We start from the raw sequence: 24384 nt of genomic DNA, 5'->3' as shown, positions 1-24384 counted from the left end.
TAGCGAACCGGGTTCAATTCCCGCTGATGTCTGTAAGGAGTTTGTATGTTCTCCTTGTGTCTGTGTGGGTTTCCTCCAGGTGCTCCGGTTTCCTCTCACATTCCAAAGACGTATGGGTTAGGAAGTTGTGGGCATGATATGTTGGCGCCGGAAGCGTGGCGACACTTGCGGGCTGCCCCCAGAACACTTGACGCAAAAGACATATTTCACTGTGTGTTTCGATGTACATGTGACTAATAAAGATATCTTATCATCATACCCTCATCGTCTTATACAGATTGAGGAGCAGGCAAAGAGGGAAGGGGTTTACATAGAACAAAAACAGTGCAGCACAGGAACAGGCCCTTCGGCCCACCATGTCTGTGCTGAACATGATGCCAAATTAAACCAAATCCCTTCTGCCTGCACATAATCCACATCCCTCCATTCCCTGCCTATCTAAAAGCCTCTTAAACGTTACTATCGTATCTGCCTCCACCACCACCCCTGGCAGCCTGTTCCAGGCACCCACCACTCTCGGTGTAAAAAAAAGTTGCCCTGCACATCTGCTTTAAACTTTCCCCCTTTCACCTTAAATGCACGTCCTCTATGGTGTCTGACATTTCTAACCCTGGGGAAAAGGATTCTGACTGTCTACCCTATCTATGCCTCTTGTAATTTTATAAGATTCTGTCAGCTCTCCCCTCAGCCTCCGCTGCTCCAGAGAGAACAACCCAAGTTTGGTGAAATGCAATCCTTCCACTTGGGGGAATAGCGAGATGATGCATCACAAGAATGTCGACTCTGCAGTAAACTTACCGACTTCTTGCTCGACTTTATCAATATGTCGTGAGCCAGGGACTGGAAAGCCTGTTGAAAATCAGACACAAAATTTGACAAAACGAAAAAATACAGACAAATAAAAACTACATGCAAGTCAACCAACAACTGTCCCCTTGGAAAATCTGCACGGCTAGTTACTTTTGAAGCCAGGATTAGGGAATGGATTTGCGCGGGAGATCTCGAGGAAGAACTGGTGCTGTTGCAGGAGGCACAGCAGCCAGTTAGTGCACAGGAAGCTCCCACAGAAAACAATGGTAATTGGTTTATTGTTGTCACATGTACCCAGATACAGTGAAAAGCTTTTGTTTTGTATGCCATCCATACAGATCATTCCATACATGTACAAAGTGGAGTTTATTGTCATATGCACAGTACATCTATGCACAGGTGCAAAGAAAAACTTGCCTGCAGCAGCATCGCAGGCACGTAGCATCAGATAAGCAGCATTCACAAGAAAAACAAATTATACACAATTCTTACAAGAAAGAACACAATTAGAACAAAAAGTCCATTTTAGTGCAAAGTGATCATAGTGTTATGGCGGGCACGGTAGTGTGGCAATTAGAGCAATGCTATTACAACGCCAGCGACCCGGGTTCAATTCCTGCCGCTGTCTGTCAGGAGTTTGTATGTTCTCTCCGTGTCTGCGTGGGTTTCCTCCGGGTGCTCCGGTTTCCTCCCACATTCCAAAGACGTACGGGTTAGGAAGTTGTGGGCATGCTATGTTGGCACCGGAAGCGTGGTGACACTTGTGGGCTGCCCCCCCCCCCCCGAACACTACTCAAAAGATGCATTTCACTGTGTGTTTCGATGTACATGTGACTAATAAAGAGACCTTATCTTAGTGTTGCTAAACTGTAGTGATTAGGGGAGGTGGTACAAAGGGAAAAGGGAATATAGTGTTACAGTTACAGAGAAAGTGCAGTGCAGGCAGACAAATAAAGTGCAAGGGCCATAATGAGGTAGATTGGGAGATCATCTTTTAGCGTGTAACAGATCCGTTCAAGAGTCTGATAACAGCGGGATAGAAGCTGTCCTTGAGCCTGGTGGTACGTGTTCATCTTTATTTTATGTGATTGTATAAATCAGGAGCAGCAGTCGGCCATTTAGCCCCTTGAGGTTGTTCTGCCATTTGACACTGATCCGATCGTAGTTTTGACTCCGCTTTCCCATGGTAGCCTTTCTCCCTCACTCAAGAATCTAAAACATCTTCAAAGGCTCTGCTTCGTGCACTCTTAGGAGGGAGAGCGTTCCAAGACTCATGATACTCAGAAAAGAATTGCCACCTCGTTTTTTTTAAGCAAAGATCAGGCCTACATCTCAGAGCAATTAACACAGAGCTCGGGATGTAGGAGGGACTGTTCAAACAAATGTCCTGGGATCTTGCACGCCTGCCAGGGAGCAGAAGGGGAGGGTGTGGATGGATTACGAACAAGAGCAAGAATCCCAGGCTGGGCTCTGATGGGAGCCACAGCTGATCAGTGTGCACAGGGATCAACGACTCCGAGCGAGGGTTAACATAGATCAAAGCAAGGAGTGGGGATGCAAACGGTGGCCTTTATCTGACTTATGACTCACCAGGAAGTGGACTCCCTGGGCTGGCACAAGGCTTAGTTCCCCAGGAAAAGCCCTGGTTATTTTAAGCCCCATTTACCTTTAATTAATGGAGGAGCAAGAGAGAAAAAGAAAGCTCTGCATGCATTTTCTCCCCCCACTCTCTGAACCGTAAATTTGGTCAAAGGTTCTCAAATTACCAGAGCATATAAATGTAAAGGGATGTGGAAACTGAGCAACAGGACACACCCAGGGGCCATTTTGTTCCAGATTCCGATTAAATCCGGATTCATTTTCACATTACAGGCTGAGGTTTAAGGGATTATTGCAGGAAAGTGGTGCCGTGATAAGATAAGATCTCTTTATTAGTCACATGTACATCGAAACACGCTGTGAAATGCATCTTTTTGCGGAGAGTGTTCTGGGAGCAGCCTGCAAGTGTTGCCACGCTTCCGGCGCCATCATAGCATGCCCACAACTTCCTAACCCGTACGTCTTTGGAATGTGGAGGAAACCGGAGCACCCGGAAGAAACCCACACAGACACAGGGAGAACGTACAAACTCCTTACAGACAGCGGCCGGAATTGAACCCGGGTCGCTGGTGCTGTAAAGCGTTACGCTAACCACTACATTACCATGCCCCTTATTGAGTGGTTATGTTCATTTAGAATTTTATATTTCTATAGTTATTTTGCTCACATGCAAATCATGTACAATTTGTTAGTTGAAGTTTATGTTAACTTATGTTTGTCCTTGTCTTGTAATGTACTCTGCTGCCGCTACAGAAAGCTAATTTTAAGGCATACATACATACACGAGGTATAAATGCCAATGACAGCAATAAACTTGAACACAAGACCTACCGCTGCTGTGAGTTAGCCTCTCCTTGTCCCTGGAATTTAACCCCAATAAAATTCCGATAACCCGACGCCCTCGAGACTTTGGTGGTGGCAGACCAGCAGATTTCCCAGATTATTGGATGGCAATTAAACGACAGGGAAACAGGCCCTTTGGCCCCACTCGTCCATGCCAACCGAAGGCATTGGACAGGTCCATGGACAGGAAAGGTTGAGGGGGATATGGGCCAAACACAGGCAAGTGGGACTAACTTAGGATGGGAATTTTGGTCAGCATGGACCAGCTGGGCTGAAGGGTTATGTTTCAGGGTTATGATGCAGCTCTGCAAAACTCTGGTTAGATCACACTTACAGTACTGTGTCCAGTTCTGGTCGCCTCTTTATAGGAAGGATGTGGAAGCATTGGAAAGGGTGCAGAGGAGATTTACCAGGATGCTGCCTGGTTTAGAGAGTATGCATTATGAGGAGAGACTAAGGGAGCTAGGGCTTTACTCTTTGGAGAGAAGGAGGATGAGAGGAGACATGATAGAGGTGTACAAAATATTAAGAGGAATAGATAGAGTGGACAGCCAGCACCTCTTTCCCAGGGCACCAATGCTCAATACAAGAGGGGATGGCTTTAAAGTAATGGGTGGGAAGTTCAAGGGAGATATCAGAGGAAGGCTTTTTACCCAGGGAGTGGTTGGGGCATGGAATGCACTGCCTGGGGCGGTGGTGGAGGCAGGTATAATCGGTCAAATTCAAGAGATTACTAGATAAGCATATGGAGGAATGTAAAAGAGGGATATGTGAGAGGAAGGGGTTAGATAGTCTTAGGTGAGGTTTAAAGGTCGGCACAACATTGTGGGCTGAAGGGCCTGTATTGTGCTGTACTGTTTTATGATTCTATGATCTAAAGGCCTGTTTCTGTGCTGTGTGACTCAATGACCAAGATGCTAAGCTACTCCCATTTGCCTGCATTTGGCCCAGATCCCTCTAAGCCTTTCCTATCCATGTACCTATCCAAGTGTCTTTTAAACATTGTACTTGTGCCTGCCTCCATCACCTCCTCTGGCAGCTCATTCTATGTGCCCACCACACTATGTGATTGTAGATTTTGGACTACAAAGGGTTATGGGGAACAGGCAGTGATGTAGAGCGAACGATCAAACGAGGCCTGGTCTTATTAAGTAGCAGAGGAGCTGAATAATTGGCTCCCACTCTCATGCAATGGTGGGACTGTGGCACGGTGTATTGTGGAAGGTCATGTCTGTCACTTGACAACACTGAGCCCATCTGGTTGGAGGACAGCACCGCACCTACTTGGTCAGAAGACACACCACTGTCAATCAAGTGGGGGCTGGATGGGTGGCTCCACCCCCCACCCATCCAGGCACACTTGACCATTGGCCCCTTTAAACACCTTAGTACCTGGCACACTTGGGCGACTGGCCTGTTTGAACTACCTGGGCTGGACCACCAGTATAAAGAGTGCCACATGCTTGGTTCTGTCTCTGTTGTCTCCGAGGGATGCTGAGGTAAGCTGTGCACTGCTTAAGAGTAATTAATTAGAATATCCCTCTAGCATAGAGCCGATACTTGCACTGAGTCAAGGTGTTTCTTCCTTGATTTGTTTGTACCCAGTTTGTGTGGGTGTGTGTGGGGTGTGTGCGCGCACACCTCACCCTTGTTGTGATTTCCCCCACGTTCGCGATCACCCATGTGCCTGTGTGTATGTGTGTGTTTGTTCCTGTTTAACCTGTCCTGTGTTTGTCTTTTATACATAAATCATTCTAACTCCAAAGACTGCGTCTAGGGTCCTTGCCCTTTGAGGACTTACAAATTTGTCTTACAACACACGGTACGGTTAAGCTCGGGACGAGCTCGTTCAGAAGCCGCTACGACCGGATGGGGAAAAAAAAATGGACTCACCTCTTCCACGTTCAAGCTCGACTTGGCGCTCGTTTCAAAGAATCGAATCCCGTGATCCTTGGCCAGCTGCAGTCAAGACAGTGAAAGGCAAAATGAGAGATTAAGAGACTGCAGATGCTGGAATCTGGAGCAAAAAAAACCAGAACAAACTGCTGGAGGAACTCAGCGGGTCAGTCAGCATCTGTGGAGGGGAATGGACAGTCGATGTTTCGGGGTGAGACCCTTCTTGCTGCTGAGTTCCTCCGGCAGTTTGTTTTTGCTGAGAGATTAAATACAGCAGGTGCTGTAGTGATTCAAAGCACCAATACTTTTACAGAATTAATTTTTTTAAAATTCCAAAATAAACTTTATTCGTCATAAAAAACAAACTATATACAACAATAAAAACAGTGCAAGCCTTTACATTCGTGTACGGATCAATCATTAGTGTTACCTTTTTATATTTAAAAAAAACACAGCACCGATGCCACTCGTGTGGCTCCCTGGGGTGATACCCCAATCCCATATTTACAATATTTAAGGGGCTTCCTCGCCTGCCCCTGCCCCTCCCTCTCCAGTGGCAGGAGAGCCTTAAACTGTAGTCCTTCCCCACCGAGCCGTTGCGTTGGCTGCACCCAGCTTCAGTGCATCCCTCAGCACGTACTCCTGCAGCCTGGAACGTGCCAGTCAGCAGCATTCCCCTACGGACATCTCGCAGTGCTGGGAGACCAACAAGCTTCGGGCAGACCAAAGGGCGTCTTTCACCGAGTTGATGACCTTCCAGCAGCAGTTGATGTCCGTCTGTGTGTGTGTCCCCGGGAACGGCCCATAGATCAGAAAATCCTGTGTTACACAGCTGCTGGGGATGAAACTTGACAAGGACCCTTGCACCTTTTGCCACATCCTCCTCGCAAACCCACAGCCCGCAAAGAGGTGGGCGACCATCTCATCCCGAGCGCAGTCCTCCCGGGGGCAGCGCGCGTTGGGACTGATGTTCCAACCGTGCAGGAAGGATTTGACTGGGAGGGCCCCTCTCACCGCCAGCCAAGCGAGGTCTTGGTGCTTGCTGGCGAGTTCTGGTGATGAGGCATTCTGCCAGATGGTCTGGACAGTCTGCTCAGGGAACCACCCTACAGTATCCATCGAGTCCTTCTCCTGCAGTGTTTACAGAATTAAATAGCAGTGAGTGAGGCTTCTCGGCCCATCACAACTATGCTGGCTCTTCAATTAGTGCCAGTCACTCTACGCCAGAGCCCAATCCCCTCTAAGTCAATGTTTCCGCACCAATCTTCAGTGCTGGGTTTATCAAGCAGCACATTGGGCTCACAGCACTCTGGCAAGGGATGCAAGGAGACCACTACTGGTCCAACACCTCGAATGGACGTGTTGTCTAATGATGCCAGGCTGGAGTTTAGGAGAGCGAAGGGGGGCCTGATTGAAATATAGCAGATCCCAAGGAGTCTAGAGGGGTGGAAGTGGACATTTCCCTACATTAATGTCATTAAGCCGGAAAGGGTGCAGAAAAGAATCACGAGGACGTTAGGGGAGTTACAAGGAGAAACTGGATCGGCTGGGACTCTTTTTCCTTGCACTTGAAGCGTAGGAGGCTGAGGGGTGACCTTATCAAGGTTTATAAAATCATGGGGAAGGTGGGGGGGCGTAGATAAGGTGGATGGTCAGTCTTGTTCCCAGGGTAGGGGAGTCTAGAGGGCATAGGTTTAAGGTGAGAGGGTGCAGATTTAAAAAGGAACCACAGTCATAGAGCAATACAGCACGGAAACAGGCCCTTCGGCCCAACTCGTCCATGCCGACCAAGCTGCCCATCTGAGCTAGTCCCATTTGCCCCATATCCCTCTAAACCTTTCCTATCCATGTACCTGTCCAAATGTCCCTTAAATGTTGTTACTGTACCTGCCTCAACCACTTCCTCTGGCAGCTCAATCCACATAGCCAGAGGGTGGTGAATTTGTGGTCTTTAGCCAGAGGGTGGTGAATTTGTGGTCTTTAGCCAGAGGGTGGTGAATTTGTAGAATTCCTTGCCACGTACAGCAGTGGAGGCCAGATCATTGGAGGCATTTAAGGAAGAGATAGATAGGTATCTAAATAGTCAGGGTATCAAGAGATATGGGAATAAGGCCGGAAATTGGGGTTAGAATAGTGTTTTTTATGCGCCCCCACCCCCCCCCCCCCCCCACTTTTCTCATTTCTTTTTCTTTTTTCCCCATTTCCTTGGAGCAGACTCGATGGGTCGAATGGCCTACTTCTGCTCCCTCGTCTTGTGATCTTGTGATACCTGCCACCTTCTGTGTGAAGAAGTTCCCCCCCCCCACCAAATCTCTTCGTCCCTGGCTCCCCCTCCCTGGGAAAAAAAAGACTGTGTGCATTCACCCTGGATAATTTTGAACCTTAAAAGAGACTGAACTGACAAGTCTCATAACAATGGTCTGCAAGTCACCTCAAAGTTAAGATAGTACACACAACTAAGGTTAAAGGATGGCATTGAGTGGGTGGAGCCTTGAAAACTGAGTCCACACAAAGAGGAAGCTTTGCAGCTCAAAGGATGATAAACGTAATTTTGATAAACAGGAGAGGCTGCAGGGAATTAGGGAAGGTCAGATTGGACAAGTTTTCCCCCCGCACAGAGGGTGGTGGGTATATGGAACGAGCTGCCAGAGGCGGGTACAGTTACAGCATTTAAAAGACATTCGGACAGGTACATGGATAGGAAAGGTTTAGAGGGATGTGGGCCAAATGCGGGCAGATGGGACTAGCTTGGAATAGATGAGACTGATTGGATGTCTCTCCTGGGAACTGGTATGGACTCGTTGGGCTGAATGACTGCAGCAAGTTGGTTAGGTTACAGGTACAGCAAGTGATTAGGAAGGCCAATAGAACATCGGGGAGAGACACTGGCGAGGCCACACCTGGAGTATCGTGTACGGTTTTGGTCACCCTGTTAGAGGAAGGACGTCATTACGTTGCAAAGGGCGCACAGGAGATTTACTGCAATGTTGCCGGGACTTGAGTTATAGGGAGAGGTTGGACAGGCTGAGCCTTCATTCCTTGGTGTGTAGGAAACTGAGGGGTGACCTTACAGAGGTGTATAAAATCATGAGGGGCATAGATAAGGTGAATGCACACTGTCCTTTTCCCGGAAAAGGAATCAATTCTTGGGAATTTTCGGGTTTTATTTCAAATTTCCAGCATCTCATTTTTTTCCTGATTTTCACAACAAACTGTATCCATTTTGAAGTTCCGTTGTGTTATGGTGAAGGTAAACAGTTCACATTTAGACAGTGTAGGAATTACTGAAATAAAATGCCTCATTGTGATTGAGGCAAGTTTTTTTTTTAAAAACACAGAGGTGCTGTGGGTGCCTGGAACACACTGCCCGGGGAGGTGGTGGGAGCAGATACAACGGCAACAGTTAAGAGGCCTTTAGACAGGCACATGAATAGCCAGGAGAGGGATACACACCACGTGCAGGCAGATGGCATTAGTTTAATTTAGTGTCATGGTCGGTACAGACATGGTGGGCCGAAGGGCCTGTTCCTGTGCTGCACTGTTCTGTGTTAAAAACTAGAGAGCACAGGTTTAAGGTAAGAGGGGAAAGATTTAACAGGAACCTGAGGGGCATCTTCTGCATGCAGAGGGTGGTGGGTATATGGAATGAGCTGCCAAAGAAAGTAGTTGAGGCGGGTACATGAACAATATTTAAGAGCCAATGGACAGGTACATGGATAGGAAAGGTTTAAGAGGGATATGGGCCAAGCGCAGGTAAATGGAACTAGCTTAGATGGTCGGTATGGACAAGTTGGGCCGAAGGGCCTGTTTCCTTGCTGTACTACTCGATGGCCCTGTGACACATCACAGGGTGGAGCAAATAGAACTGTGGGTTATCCTTGCTACAAGTGAACAGGGCAGCTGGAGCTTTGATTTCCTTACTTGAGGAAGGACGTGCTTGCATTGGAAGTGGTTCAGAGAAGGTTCACTGGACTGATTCCAGAGGTAAAGAGGTTGTACTTCAAGGTATACGCCCTGCAGTTTAGATCAATAAGAGGCAACCTTAAAACCATTTTATTCTAAGGGGGAAATCGACGGGATGATTCTTGTGGTACACCAACCTGGAACAGTGGGGCTGCAGGAATTCAGAATAACTTGTTGCCCATTTGTGATGGCAATGAAGAAGAATTTCTCTTCACAGAGGATGGTGAATCTCTTAATCCTCTACCCAAGTGGTAATTGGTTGATTATTGTCACATGTACCTAGATACAGTGAAAAGCTTTGTCTGCGTGCCATCCAGACAGATCATGCCATACACAAGTACATTGAGGTAGTAAAAGCAAAACAGAGTGCAGAATATAGTGTTACAGCTACACAGAAAGTGCAGTGGCAGCTATACAAATAAAGTACAAGGGCCACAATGAGGTAGATCGAGAGTTCATCTTTATTATACAAGAGTTCTGTTCAAGAGCCTGATAACAGCAGGGCAGAGCTGTGGAGACAGGCCCACTGAATATATCTCAGGTTGAGGTGGACAGATTTTTAGTCTATAGGGAGTGTCGAGGGTTACAGGGAACAGGAAGGAAAGTGGAGCCGATCAGATCAGCCATGATCTGAGAGGGATAGAGTCACACAGCATGGAGACAGGCCCTTTGGCCCACAGAGTCTGAGCTGACCACTAACCACCCACTTACACTAATCCCATTTTATTCTTCCCACCATCAACCCCCCCCCCCCCCACTCTACCTCTCATCCACGCACTGGGGGGGGGGGGGGCACAGTTTACAGCAGCCAATTAACCCATGGACCCCTCACGTCATGGGGATGTGGGAGGAAACCGGAGCACCCAGGAAAGACCCACATGGTCATGGGGAGAATGTGCAAACTCCACACACACTCAGAGCTGGAGGTCGGGATTGAACCTGGGTCTCTGGTGCTGTGAGGCAGCGGCTCTACCCACTGCACCAGCCTAGTTCTTGTTTCACATGTTCTCATGATAGAAGTGTCTAACGTCACAGCAAGTTTGGACAGAGTAAACAGCGAACGTCTCTGATAGCAGGAGTGTCAGAAGCAGAAGGCACAGGTAAAGTGGTCAGCAAGAGATTTTGCTCAGTGAAAGATTTCACTGAGAGAAATATATAAGAGAGGAGAGAAATATTTCTTCTAGAGAAAATTATAATAAATCAACAGCTTTCCAATGTACAGGTGCTGCTCATCTTGCCTGCTTCCCTCTTTCATGCACTCCGCTGCCCCCTGACACTGCGAACTGTGGCCCCTGTACCCAGAAGCACAAGGAAGGACCCACCTTCTCCGCCTTATCCTTGGGCACCTTCCGTTTATTTTCCATGTCGCACTTGTTTCCCAGTAACATCCGCTCTACAGTCGCGGAGGCATTCTGCGTTGGAGGAAAGCAACAGTCATTAAACGTCCCCCAGCAAATTCAGAGCAGCTCCCAAGCCTCGAAATGAATATTTCCCCAGCTGGAAAGTTGCTTCTATTGATACAAAAGGGCCAAAAATACCCCAAAGCTCCATAGAATCAACAAGCAATCTTATGAAGCTGTAGGAAATGCGGCAACTAACTCGCGCACACTGAGGGAACATTGGTCGAGGATTGCAGAGACGGAGAGAGAAGATTCACCAGGATGTTGCCTGGATTGGAGGACTTTAGTTAGAGAGATTCAGTTAGCTGGGCTCGTTTTCCCTGGAGCAAAGGAGGTTGGGGAGTCACCTGATGAGAGTGTCAAACAAGATGCTGGAGGAACTCAGAAGATGAGGCAGCATTTGTGGGGGAGGAAAATGGACAGTCGACGTTTCTGGTTGAGACCCTTCATCTGGACTTGACCCGCAACGACTGTCTATTTCCCTCCACAGGTGCTGCCTGACCCGCTGAGTTCCTCCAGCATCTTGTGTGTTGCTCCAGATTCCAGCATCTGCGGTCTCCTGTCTCCCCCGATAGATCATGGGAGGTATGGACAGGTTAGATAGTCAAAATCTTTTCCCCACGGTAGGGGCATCAAAAACAAGGAGGCATAGGCTGAAGACGAGAGGAAGGAGTAGGAGGGAGTAATCTACCTATTTATCTAACACAGAGAGTGGTTGATGTCTGGAACGTGCTGCCAGAGGACGTGGTGGAATCAGATACAGGAGCCATTTAGATAGACACTTAAACAGGCAAGGTATAGAAGGATACAGACCTGGCAAATGGGAATAGTGTAGGGCAAAAAAGATCGGCATGGCTGTGGTGGGCTGAAGGGCCTGCTTCTATGCTGTACAACTATGATATAATATTGAGAACTCCCCTACACTACTTCTAATATCACAAGAATCTTCAACATCTGCTCAAGAGCAGGCAGGAGTAATTTATCTAAAAAGCAGCTCTCTGACAATGCACTGCTCCCTGAATCTCTAATCGTGCCTCAAGGGCGAGAATGCGACCAACCCCAGCAGTTACCAAGCACACATGTAATCCTTAAAAAGCCTCGCTGGTAATTAATGCAACGAATTTTCCTCTTTGCCAATGTTAATTAAGGTTGTTGTTGACCATGCCTGCACCTCAGTTCCAAGTCAGTGTATGCCTTTGGGTTGCATGTCTCCCTGCAGTAGTAGCAAGGTCCTTGAAGTGAGGGAGATGGTCTCAGCCCAAGTTTAGCGGTTACGGGGCTGCTGCCCGATGCGACTGGAAGAGGCAGACGCAGGAGACAAGAGACAGGATCGGAGGTGAAGGAACTGGAAGCAAAGGCCACTGCCGTCGTGGATCTCACCTCTTTAATGCTCTTCATCCAGTTCTGGATGTTTTCAAAGGACTTCTCATCCGTGATGTCGTAGACCAGTATGATGCCCTGCAGGTGACAGAGTGTGGGGTTTATACATTTCCTGACACACATCACCCAGAAACATTTCCAAGTGGTTCTTGTGCTATGAATTGCTTCGTAATTTAATGGGTGCTCTGTACGCAAGTGACTGGAGTAGCCAACGTTCAGAGAGACAGAGAGACAGAGAGACTTAATGAAAATTGGGCAAAGCCCCCCTACCATTGCTCCTCTGTAATATGCAGTTGTGATGGTTTTAAACCTTTCCTGTCCGGCTGTGTCCCTGAAGATGGAGAGAATGAAAAGGAATCACCATTTCAAGCTAACAAAGTTGCCAAGAGCTCAGTGAGACCAACAATGCAGTGATTACATTCCTGGACCGGGATCCGGAGTTCATCTCCTTCTTAATCGCTCATTATGGTACAGGAGGAGGCCATTTGGCCCATCCAGTCTATGCCAGCTCCCAGCAGTCCCATTCCTTTGTATTTGCTCTTTCGTTCCCATCTACCTTTTGTTTCCTTTGCCCCTTTACCTACACGAAGGTCATTTATCGCAGTGAATTGACCTACTGCTAAGTCTGCAGATGGGATGAAACTGGAGGATGCACAAACTCTGCTCAGAGAGCACCCAGGGCTGGGATGGAACCTGGGTCCCGGCGGCGCTGTGACACTGTTCTGTCCACCAGGAAAGCTGGAGAGACTCCAACCACACTTGGAATCAGAAGCTGGTCTCAAGTAAGGACAACCATAAAACTATTGGATCGGCGAAGAGCTCACCAAGTTCACTAGCATCACTTTGGGGTGGAAGTCTGCCCCCTTCTACTCCAGCCACATGGCCGATTCCTTCGTGAAATGGCTTAGCAAGTCACCGCGTCAAAGGCAGTCAGGATGGGCAATAAATGCCAGCCTTGCCAATGACACCTACATCCCTTCAAAGTGGGCCATCTCCTCTTATTTTAAAGTCAGAGAGATACAGAATGGAAACAGACCCTTCAGCCCATCAAGTCCATACCGGCCATCGACTACCCATTTGTACTAATCCTACATTTGTCCCATTTTCTTTTATTCCCACTCATTCCCATCACCACCCCCCCACCCACCACAGATTCTACCCCTCACCCACACACTGGGGGCAATTGCCAGCAGCCAATTAACCTACCAACCCCTTGGGAAACCAGAGCACCGGGGGGGGGGAGGTGGGGGGGAAAAGAACGTGCAAACTCCGCACACCATCAGCACTGGAGGTCAGGATTGAACTGTCTCTGGAGCTGTGGGGCAGTGGCTCTACCCGCCGCAGTGTTTAATTTGCCCTTCATAAACTCGCTCCACACCTTCACTTGCTTTGAGGATAGTGACTCACTAATGACATCTCATATTTTTTTTATATAGTCTACCAACTTTTTATACTCACCAACTTTTACCGATGCACCATAGAAAGCATCCTATCCGGATGCATCACAGCTTGGTACGGCAACTGCTCTGCCCAGGACCGCAAGAAACTGCAGAGAGTTGTGGACACAGCCCGGTGCATCACGGACACCAGCCTCCCCTCCTTGGACTCTGTCTTTACCTCTCGTTGTCTTGGTGAAGCAGCCAGCATAATCAAAGACCCCACCCACCCGGGTCATTCTCTCTTCTCTCCTCTTCCATCAGGAAGAAGATACAGGAGCCTGCGGGCACATACCACCAGACTTAAGGACAATTTCTATCCCATGGTGATAAGACTATTGAACGGTTCCCTTATACAATGAGATGGACTCTGACCTCACGATCTACCTTGTTGTGACCTTGCACCTTATTGCACTGCACTCTCTGTAGCTGTGACACTTTACTCTGCACTGTTATTGTTTTTACCTGTACTACCTCAATGCACTCTGTACTAACCCAATGTAACTGCACTGTGTAATGAATTGACCTGTATGATCGGTACGCAAGACAAGTTTTTCACTGTACCTCGGTACAAGTGACAATAATAAACCAATACCAATAGAGGCAAAGGGAGATTCAGCACAAATGCCAAAATCGAGAGCCAATACTGGCTTTAATACTCACCAGACCTGCAATTTGATCTTCTTCCCACCGACATCTATGGTTTTGATCTTAAAGTCAATGCCTGGGGAGATGAGGAAAGCCGTGAAGTTATTGGCTCAAGGAAGAGAGAAGTACCTGGATGTTGGATGATTATGAATGGGAGCAAAGATGCAAGATGTGGTACACCAGTTAGGCAACATTGCATCCAAGTCAGAAGGTCCCAGTAGGAGATGTGGAAGGGACCGTCTAGCGTGGTTGCAGGGGCGAAGTGGAGAAACTGGGGCTGTTCTCCCTGGGCGAGCGTTGGATAGAGGTGGGCAATATGGAGATGGGTTTAATGGATAAATACATAGTCTGTTATCTGGCATGTACCAGAGTTGACAAGCTTCTTCAGTACTGCCCTGCACTAACTCCCAAGTCAGCCTGTGGAGGGGGAAGAAAGAAGGGGAGGGGAGGGGAGTTGTGTCCATTTGAGAAGCTAGTTAGTGAAAAGCTGGATAACCGAGATTTTACCATCAGCAGGCGGTTCTAACCCCAGATATGAAGTGGAGGGTGAAAAAAAAAACACAGATGGTGGGGAAAAAAAAAGAGGGATGGCAAAGAGAAACTTCTTTTACTTAGAGAGTGTGTGGATCTGGAACTCACTGTGGCGAGAGAAGCTTTCAAAAGTGAATGGGACAGAGAATAATCTGCAGGGCTAGACAGGAGAATGGGATTGAAATGCTGGCGTTGTGATACTTGCCCAGTATACTTCTGTAGCCCCAGCTCTTCGGTGCCAAAATCCAGTGCAGTGCTGTGGGAGCACTGCTCTGTCAGAAGCACCTAACATCAAATGTGATGTGAAACCTCGCCTGTCCTTTCAGGTGATCCTATGGCCACCCCTGGAGAAAGTGGAACAGTGTCCTGGGGCCAGTATCTATCTCCCAGTCAACATTTATCATGTTGCTGTTTGTGGGATCTTGCTGTGCACAAGTTGGCCGCTGCATCTCCTGCACTGCAGTGGTGGAAGAAGTCTGCTTGGGTGTAAAACTAAGACATTTAAGAGACTCTTAGATAGACACATGAATGATAGAAAAATATGGGGCTATGTGGGAGGGAAGGGTTAGATAGATCTTAGAGCAGGATAAAATGTCGGCACAACATTGTGGGCCGAAGGGCCTGTATTGTGCTCTAATGTTCTATGGTCTAAAGAATGACTTGCTCTGCAGGCAGCTGGCATGGTCCCAATGGGATGAATGGCCTCCCCATGCCATATACTGAACCACACTGCAGTTCATATCTGATGTGAGAAGGAGGAAGCTAAAGTTAAAACGGAACACCCTCTTCCCGATGTGGAAGCGGACACTGGAACTGAGAGGTAGGTGTAGCCACATTAGCGATCCTGATATTGCAGAACTGACAGCACTTCAAAATGCTCTCCCTCCCAAAAAATCCAAGCCTTTTTGTTTAGTTCCCCTTTCATATTTCCTTATGAAATAGAAAGAGGCCATTCAGTCCGTCGAGGTTGTGCTGCTGGCTCCCAGAGCAATTGTATTCCTCCACTCCGGGAAATTCAGCATCTCCCCAATGACCCTCACCAACTTTTACAGATGCACCAAAGAAAGCATCCTATCCGGGTGCATCACGGCTTGGTACGGCAACTGCTCTGCCCAACACCGCAAGAAATTGCAGAGAGTCATCAACACAGCCCAGCACATCACAGAAACCAACCTCCCCTCTGTGGACTCCGTCTACACTTCCCGCTGCCTCAGGAAAGCAGCCAACATAATCAAGGACCCCTCCCACCCTGGTCATTTTCTCTTCTCCCCTCTCCTGCTGGGCAGAAGATACAAAAGCTTGAAAGCACTTACCACCAGGCTCAAGGACAGCTTCTATCCCACTTATCAGATTTTTGAATGGACCTATTGTACAATAAAGAACTCCTGATCTCCCAATCTACCTAGTCATGGTCCTTGCACCTTATTTGTCTACCTGCACTGCACTTTCTCTGTAGCTGCTACACTATATTCTGTATTCTGTTTTCCTTTTAACTACCTCGATATATTATATTTGGAATGATCTGTAGGGATGGCATGCTTTTCACTGCAAAGCTTTTCACTGTATCTCAGTACATGCGACAATAACAAACCAATTACTTTTGCATTCAATTCTGGTCACCTGGAGGCTTTGGAAGAGGTTTACTGGGATGCCGCCTGGATTAGAGGGCATGTGCTATAAGGAGAGATTGGACAAAGTTGGGTTGTTTTCTCTGGAGTGGTGGAGGCTGAGGGGAGACCTGACAGACATTTATAAGATTATGAGAGGCATTAATAGAGTAGACAGCTGGTATCTTTTTCCCTAGGGTCTAAACGTCTACTTCTAGAAGGCATGCATTTAAAGTGAGAGGGGCAAGTTCAAGAGGAGATGTCCTGGGCAAGTTTCTTTTTAAATACACAGAGTGATGGGTGCTCTGGGGTGGTGGTGGAGATAAATATGATAGAGGCATTTAAGAGACTCTTAGATAGGTACATGAAAATGCAGAGAATGGAGGGAGATGGACATTGTGTAGACAGAAGGAGCAACAGACAAAAAGCTGGAAGAACTCAGCTGGTGAGGCAGCATCTACAGTGGGAAACGGACAGTCGATGTTTTGGGTCGAGACCCTTCATCAAGACAGAAGCAATTAGCTTAGTTAGGCATTAACTACCAGCTTAATTAGTTCAGCACAACATTATGGGTCAAAGGGACTGTTCCAGTGCTGTACTGTTCTCTGTACTTAGTTCCCTCCCAAATGCCCATCGACTTGCCCCCAATTCTCCTACCCTTCACCTACACACTAGGGACAATTTACAGCAGCCAATTAACCCACTGACCCCGCACGGTGTTGGGATGTGGGAGGAAACTGGAGCACCTGGGGGAAATGCACGCAGTCACAGGGAGATGGTGCAGACTCCACACACACACAGTATTGGAGGTCGGGATCAAACCCAGGTCACTGGAGCTGTAAGGCAGCGGCTCCATCAGCTGCACCACTGTGGTGCTTGAAGGTCCATCTCCAGCTGCGGTAATGCTTCAGGGAGGGAACTCACCGAGACATGCAGGAGCCCACAGAGAACCAGCAAGCTCTTCTACCACGGGTGAGGGAAGGTTTAGCAGTCACAAGAGCCTGGGCAGTGGACACTCAGTGCAGCCCCAAGGTGATGGATTGTCCCCTTCAGATGGGGACGAGGAGGAATTTCTTCCCCAGGAGGCCTGAGACTGGAAGCCTGTAGCCTGGGAAGCTCTGGGAGATGGATTCACTAAATACATGGTGAAATTCCAAAAGTACAGCATCCAATGTTGGGAAATCTCGATGGTTGGGCTTACTCATTAGTCTGGAATGCGAGCCAGGGTCCTAAGTGCAGGTGGGGGTAACGTGTCTGGAGACGGGTTTGGGGTCCCAATCTCGGATAGGTGTGCAGCCAGAATGAACATAATGTAGAAGACTACAGCACAGGAACCGATCCTTCAACCCACCATGTCTGTGCCGCACACGATGCCAAATTAAACTAAACCTCTTCTGCCTGCATATGATCTATATCCCTCCATTCCCTGTATATCTAACTTCTATCTAACACCACTATCAAAGTCAAAGTCGTTTATTGTCACATGCACAAGTCCATGTGTGCACAGGTGCAATGAAAAACTAACTTGCAGCAGCATCACAGGCACAGAGCATCAGATAAGCAGCATTCACAAGAATAACAAATTAAACATAACTTTTACAAAAAAAACAATTAGAACAATAAAAAAGTCCATTTTAGTGCAAAGTGACTAAATCGTATCTGCTTCCATCAGCACCATTCCAGGGACCCACCACTCTCCGTGTAATAAAACTTGCCCAGCACATCACCTTTAAATGTTACCCTTTTCACCTCATACGACCTTTAGTATTTGACATTTCTACCCCAAGAAAAATATTCTGACCATCTTTTCTATCTATGCCTCTCAGTTTTATAAACTTCTATCAGGTCTACAGTGTTTGTACATTTCCTGCTCCCTTTAAAACTCACAGGATCCACTGGAAAATATATTACACCTCAGTGTAAAATGCAAAACAAAGTGAAATAAAAGTGCACTTGGGAGTAATGTCCAATAGTCCAGAAAATTGGCTGGTCCAGAACCACCAAAGGTGCTGGATTATTGGAGTTTTGCTGTATTCAAGAACGGAGAATGACAGATATTTAAGCTACAGGGGAGTCAAAGGTTATGGGGAACAGGCAGGAGCTGAGGCCAAGATCTAACGAAGGGTCTTGATCAGAAACATTGACTGTCCATTTCCCTCCACGGATCTGCCCGAGCTGCTGAGCTCCTCCAGCTTTGTGCATTGCTCTAATCAGCCACAACCCGATTGTTTAAGATGACATTTGAACAGGTACATGGATGGAAAGGTTTAGAGGGATGTTGGCCAAATGCAGCAAATGGGATTAGCGTACGTAGGCATCTTGGTCGGTATAGACTTGTTGGGCTGAAGGGCCTGTTTCCAAGCTGAATAACTATCAATGGCAGAACAGGCTTGCGGGGCAGGAACAAGCTCAAGGGGCCAAATGGCCTACTCCCTGTTTCTTATATACTGATATGCTGGGATTTTGGAAAACCTTTTAGGGCAGGCACGGTAGTGTAGCGGTTAGCGTAATGCTCTACAGCGCCAGCGACCTGGGTTCAAATCCGGCCACTGTCTGTAAGGAGTTTGTACGTTCTCCCCGTGTGTCTGCGTGGGTTTTCTCCGGGTGCTCCGGTTTCCTCCCACATTGCAAAGACGTACGGGTTAGGAAGTTGTGGGCATGCTATGTTGGCGCCAGAAGCATGGCAACACTTGTGGACTGCCCCCAGAACACTCGACACAAAAGATGCATTTCACTGTGTGTTTCGATGTACATGCGACTAATAAAGATATCTTATGAACCTCCAATTAGTCCCACTTCTACAAGACCTCCATGAGGTTCCCCCCCACCTTCTTCCCTCAAGAGAGTTTATTCATAAGTGAAATAACGTCGGGCTTCAACTTATTCTCCGTACTTCGTTTAGTGTTTGAACAGCCTGCCTCTGAATAACTCCTGATCAAAGTACAGCAAGGATAATTTTTCCAGTGACTGCCTTGAGTAAATAACGGTCAGAGTCATCCCAGACTCAGTTCACACTACAGTAGGATGAGGAAATTGAGATATACAAAGTTCTGGGCAGGAAGGAACTATTACCCCGAGCAGGGAGAACAATAACTAGGAAGCAAAGACTGATGCTAATTGGTAGAGGGATCAGAAGGGCAATTTTCAGTCAACAAGCGGTGGGAGAGGGGTTCGAACTCATTGCCTGAAGAGATAGTGGAGGCAGAGACCCTCTCCCCTGGCCCATCACCTTCAGAGTCTTGACCTGTCTGACTACAGACTGGCTTTCCTAACCGGCTCCCCCTTTTTCCTGGGGAGGGGAGGGAATTATTCTAAACAGCTCCCATATCCTTGCCAACCTGGACACAATTGTCCTAATTTTCTCCAATTCTACAGAATGGCCTGGATTTGTTTCTAACTGTCCACCTTGTCATTGCCCCTCATAATTTAGTATACCTCTCGGGTTCCCCCTCAGCTTCCTCTGCTCCAGGGAAAACAAACCCACTCCCTCCTCGTAACAGAAACACTCCAATCCAAGCAACAATACAGGCCCTTTGGCCCACAATGTTATGCCAACCTTTAAACCTCGCCTAAGACCATCTAACCCCTTCCTCCCACATATCCCTCTATTTTAAATTCCTCCATCTAGCAATCTCTTGAATTTGACCAATGTACCTGCCTCCACCACCACCCCAGGCAGCGCATTCCATGCCCCAACCACTCTCTGGGTAAAAAAAACCTTCCTCTGATATCTCCCTTGAGCATCCCACCCATTACTTTAAAGCCATGCCCTCTTGTATTGAGCATTGGTGCCCTGGGAGAGAGGCACTGGCTGTCCACTCTATCTATTCCTCTTAATATTTTGTACACCTCTATCATGTCTCCTCTCATCCTCCTTCTCTCCGAAGAGGAAAGCCCTAGCTCCCTTAGTCTCTCCTCATAATGCATGCTCTCTAAACCAGGCAGCATCCTGGTAAATCTCTTCTGCACCCTTTCCAACACTTGCACATCCTTCCTATAATGAGGCGACCAGAACTGGACACAGTACTCTTAAGTGTGGTCTAACCAGAATTTTGTAGAGCTGCATCATTACCTCGCGGCTCTTAAACTCAATCCCTCGACTTATGAAAGCTAGCACCCCATAAGCTTTCTTAACTACCCTATCCACCTGAGGCAACTTTCAGGGATCTGTGGATATGGACTCCCAGATCCTGGTGAACCTCCTCTACAATCCCATCCTAATTAGTGGCGTGTACTTTTCGTACTCAGTGGGAGCAGCCCAGGCCCTGTTTAGCTTTGCATCAGGGTCAGGTGGTCCCTGGTTCAAATCCCACTCCAGAAAACTAGAAATCTGGGTGTTCAGCCTCAAGGGAGTGCTGAGGGAGTGTTGCATTGCCAGAGGGTCTGCCTTTCCAATGAGTTCATGTCCCAATTCAGAGATCTGTGATCCACTTCCAGTGGCCGGACTTTCAATGCTCAGAGTCATACAAATAGTCTCACCAACAAGAAGTAGTTGCTACACATCTTTTAAAGGGCCAACCCGTTATTTTGTAAGGAGACGTAAGAGACTGCAGATGCTGGAATCTGGAGCAAAAGATAATCTGCTGGAGGAACTCAGCAGGTCGAGCAGCATCTGTGGGAGGAGAGGACCTGCATCGGGAGCAGGGTTTTGACCAGAAACATTGACAATTCCTTTCTTCCCACAGACACTGCTTGATCCACCAAGTTCCTCCAGCAGATTGTTTCTTGCTCCATTATCTTGTAACTGTATTCCACTCATTCAGTGTACTTGACTGAGGGCAGAGACATGAGAAATAGGAGCAGGAGGCAGCCATGTGGCCTGTCGAGCCTGCTACACCACTCAATAAGGTCATGGCTGATCTGGCCGTGGACTCAGATCCACCTACCCGCCTTTTCCCCATAACCCTTAATTCCCCAACAATGCAAAAATCTAAGTGTGTCTTTAAATATATTTAATGAGGTAGCATCTACTGCTTCCCTGGGCAGAGAATTCCACAGATTCACTACTCTCTGGGAAAAGCATTTCCTCCTCATCTCCGTCCTAAATCTACTCCCCCGAATCTTGAGGCTCTGTTCCCCAGTTCTAGTCTCACCTACCAGTGGAAACAACTTTCCTGCCTCTACCTTATCTGCCCTTTCATAATTTTATATGTTTCTACGAGATCCCCTCTCATTCTGCTGAATTCCAGCAAGCATAGTCCCAGACGACTCAACCTCTCCTCATAGGCTAACCCCCTCATCTCCAGAATCAACCTGGTGAACCACCTCACTAATTCAGAGACCCCTCACCTGAAATGCCTCGACCCGAAATGTCAACTGTCCATTTCCCTCCACAGATGCTGCCTGACCCACAGAGTTCTTCCAGCATCTTGTGTGTTGCTCCAGATTCCAGCATCTGCAGTCTCTTGTGTCTCCAGTTAGCCTAATGAATCTGTTTTGGGCTGTCTCCAATGCCAGTACATCTTCTGTGAAATAAAGGGACCAAATCTGTGCACGGTACTCCAGGTGTGGGCTCACCAACATCTTGGACAATTGTAACAATACCTCTCCATTTTTAAACTCCAGTCCCCTAGCAATAAAGGCCGATATGCCACGGACTTTCTTAATTAAGTGCTCCACCTGCCTACTAACACTTAGTTTCATGCACAACACCTAGATCCCTCTGTACTCCACTCATTTGCGGTCTCTCTCCATTTAGATAATAGTCTGCCTTTTGATTCTTCTTACCACAGTGCACGCCCTTACACTTTCCCACATCAAATTCCATTTGCCATGTTCTCACCCACTCTCTCAGCCTATCTATATCTTGTTGCAGGGTTCATATAACCTCTTTGCAGCTTGTCCTCCCACCTACAGCTTGGATGCATTACACTCTTGCCACCTTAGGTTATCTAAGATTACAGCAGGATCTTGACTGAATGGGCCAAGGAATGGCAGATGGAGTTTAATTCAGATAAATGCAAGGTGTTGCATTTTGGCAAGGCAAACCAGGGCAGGACTTGCACAGTAACTGGTAGGGCCCCGGGGAGCGTCGTAGAACAGAGAGACCCAGGGGTGCAGGTACATAGTACCTTGAAAGTGGGGACACAGGTAGACAGGGTGGTGAAGGCGGCTTTTGGCACACTTGCCTTCATCAGTCAGAATACTGAGTACAGGAGTTGGGACATCATGTTACAGCTGTACAAGGTGTTGGTAAGGCCACATTTAGAGTACTGCGTAGAGTTCTGGTCACCCTGCTGTAGGAAGGATGTGATTAAACTGGAAAGGATGCAAAAAAAAAGATTTACGAGGACATTACCGAGACTGGAGGGCTTGAGTGATAAGGAGAGACTGGATAGGCTGGGACTTTTTTCCCTGGGGTGTGGGAGGCTGAGGGATAACCTGATAGAGGATTATAAAATCATGAGGGGCACAGGTGGACGGTCACCGTCTTTCTCTCCAGGGTAGGGGAGTCTGAAGCTAGAGGACACAGGTTTAAAGTGAGAAGGGAAAGATTTAAAAAGGGACCAGAAGGGCAACTCTTTTCGCACAGAGGGTGTTGGGTACATGGAACGAACTGCCAGAGGAAGAGGTAGAGGCGGGTGCAATTATGACATTTAAAAAGGCATTTGGACAGGTACATGGATGGGAAAGGTTTAGAGGGAAATGGGTCAAATGCAGGCAAATGGGAACAGCTCAGTTAGACAACTTGGTCGGCGCAGATGAAATGGGCTGAAGGGCCTGTTTCCGTGCTGTACAATTCTAGGACTCATACAGACAACTAAATTATTATAGAAAACCTACAGCACAATTCAGGCCCTTCAGCCCACAAAGCTCTGCCGAACATGTCCCTACCTTAGAAATTACTAGGCTTAGCCATAGCCCTCTATTTTTCTCAGCTCCATGTACCTATCCAAAAGTCTCTTAAAAGACCCTATCGTATCCGCCTCCACCACTGTTGCTAGCAGCCCATTCCATGCACTCACCACGCTCGGAGTAAAAAACTTACCCCTGATATCTCCTCTGTACCTGCTCCCCAGTACCTTAAACCTGTGTCCTCTTGTGGCCACCATTTCAGCCCTGGGAAAAAGCCTCTGACTATCCACACGATCAATGCCTCTCATCATCGTATACACCTCTATCAGGTCCCCCTTCATCCTCCGTCACTCCAAGGAGAAAAGGCAGAGTTCCCTCAACCTGCTTTCATAAGGCATGCTCCCCAATCCAGGCAGCATCCTTGTAAATCTCTTCTGCACCCTTTCTATGGCTTCCACATCCTTCCTGTATTGTCAGCCAACAAATGATTCTTGGGTCACTCAACTAGTTATGTCTTTCCAGACTGAAAAAGACCTAGTTACTCCCACTCTCCATCTTCCATTTGATAACCAGTCTTCAAACCCATGGTGGGTTTAAGTCTGTCTGCCCTCAGTCAGGTACATAACAAAATGCCTGAGAGAAAGACAGCACAAAGTAAACAGGGATAAGGGTCGGTCATTTCGAACGAAGATGAGAAACCTCCTAACCAGAGGGCTGTAAATCTTTCCAAGTTTCTAGGGCAGGAGGCAGTGGAGTTCAGTCAGTCGTTGACCACATTCAAGGACAAGCAGACTACAAGGGATAAAAATCAGGCTTGAAGTACAACATCAGTGGTGCAGTGGATAGAGCCTCTGCCTTACAGTGCAGAAGACCTGGGTTCGATGCTGACCTCCAGCACAGTGAAAGAGAGACTTTAAGTATAGATTAACATAAGATTAGTGTAAATGGGTAGTTGATGGTCAGTATGGACTCAGAGGACCGAAGGGCCTGTTTCTGTGCAGTATCTGTCTACCACTCCATGATCTTATTGAGTGGTGCAGCAGACTTAAGGACCAAATGGCCTGCTGAAAATTTGTCTGGTTATGGTTCCAACACTTAACTCCCTCGAAGCAGAGCACCAACACCAGCAGAAAGTGCGGAATATTTAAAAAGTATACCTGATGTTTGATCAAAAGATCGTTGCTCAGAGGAGGCTGCATGGAGAGCAAACAGCCAGAACAAACAAAAGAGGCAGACACCAGAAATGGTGCATAATGAGCACTCTTTGTCAACACTGCGTTTACAGTTTTCTGACAGGAAGCAACTGGGCTGGTCCAAGAAAAGTTATGACTGCGAGGAATCCAAAGGAGGCATTAGTAAGCCTGCAGAACAGAGGTGCAATTGACCACACGCACGTACAGAGACCTAAACGGGATATAGCAGTAAAGCTAGGATTAATAAAGTGACTTAAAAAAAATAAGCCAAGCTTGTAGCTTA

At 47.5% G+C, this 24384-nt stretch overlaps 1 protein-coding gene across 1 annotated transcript in view; it reads right to left on the bottom strand.

Annotated features, from left to right (window-relative positions):
- The window catches only part of rab13 (RAB13, member RAS oncogene family), a 49549-nt gene that overhangs the window by 7524 nt on the left and 17641 nt on the right, over positions 1–24384 (bottom strand). Inside the window, exons 2-7 of the mRNA XM_052045661.1 lie at positions 13991–14051; positions 12162–12222; positions 11892–11969; positions 10434–10523; positions 5146–5211; positions 799–849 (exon numbers count right to left, since the gene is read on the bottom strand). Coding sequence (XP_051901621.1) covers positions 799–849; positions 5146–5211; positions 10434–10523; positions 11892–11969; positions 12162–12222; positions 13991–14051 — 407 coding nt within the window. The remainder of the gene's footprint in view (positions 1–798; positions 850–5145; positions 5212–10433; positions 10524–11891; positions 11970–12161; positions 12223–13990; positions 14052–24384) is intronic.

The sequence above is a fragment of the Pristis pectinata genome, chromosome 40, assembly GCF_009764475.1.
Source record: "Pristis pectinata isolate sPriPec2 chromosome 40, sPriPec2.1.pri, whole genome shotgun sequence".
Lineage (NCBI taxonomy): Eukaryota > Metazoa > Chordata > Chondrichthyes > Rhinopristiformes > Pristidae > Pristis > Pristis pectinata.
Note: the sequence above shows the minus strand (reverse complement) of the source record. Positions and strands in the feature narration are given on the sequence as shown.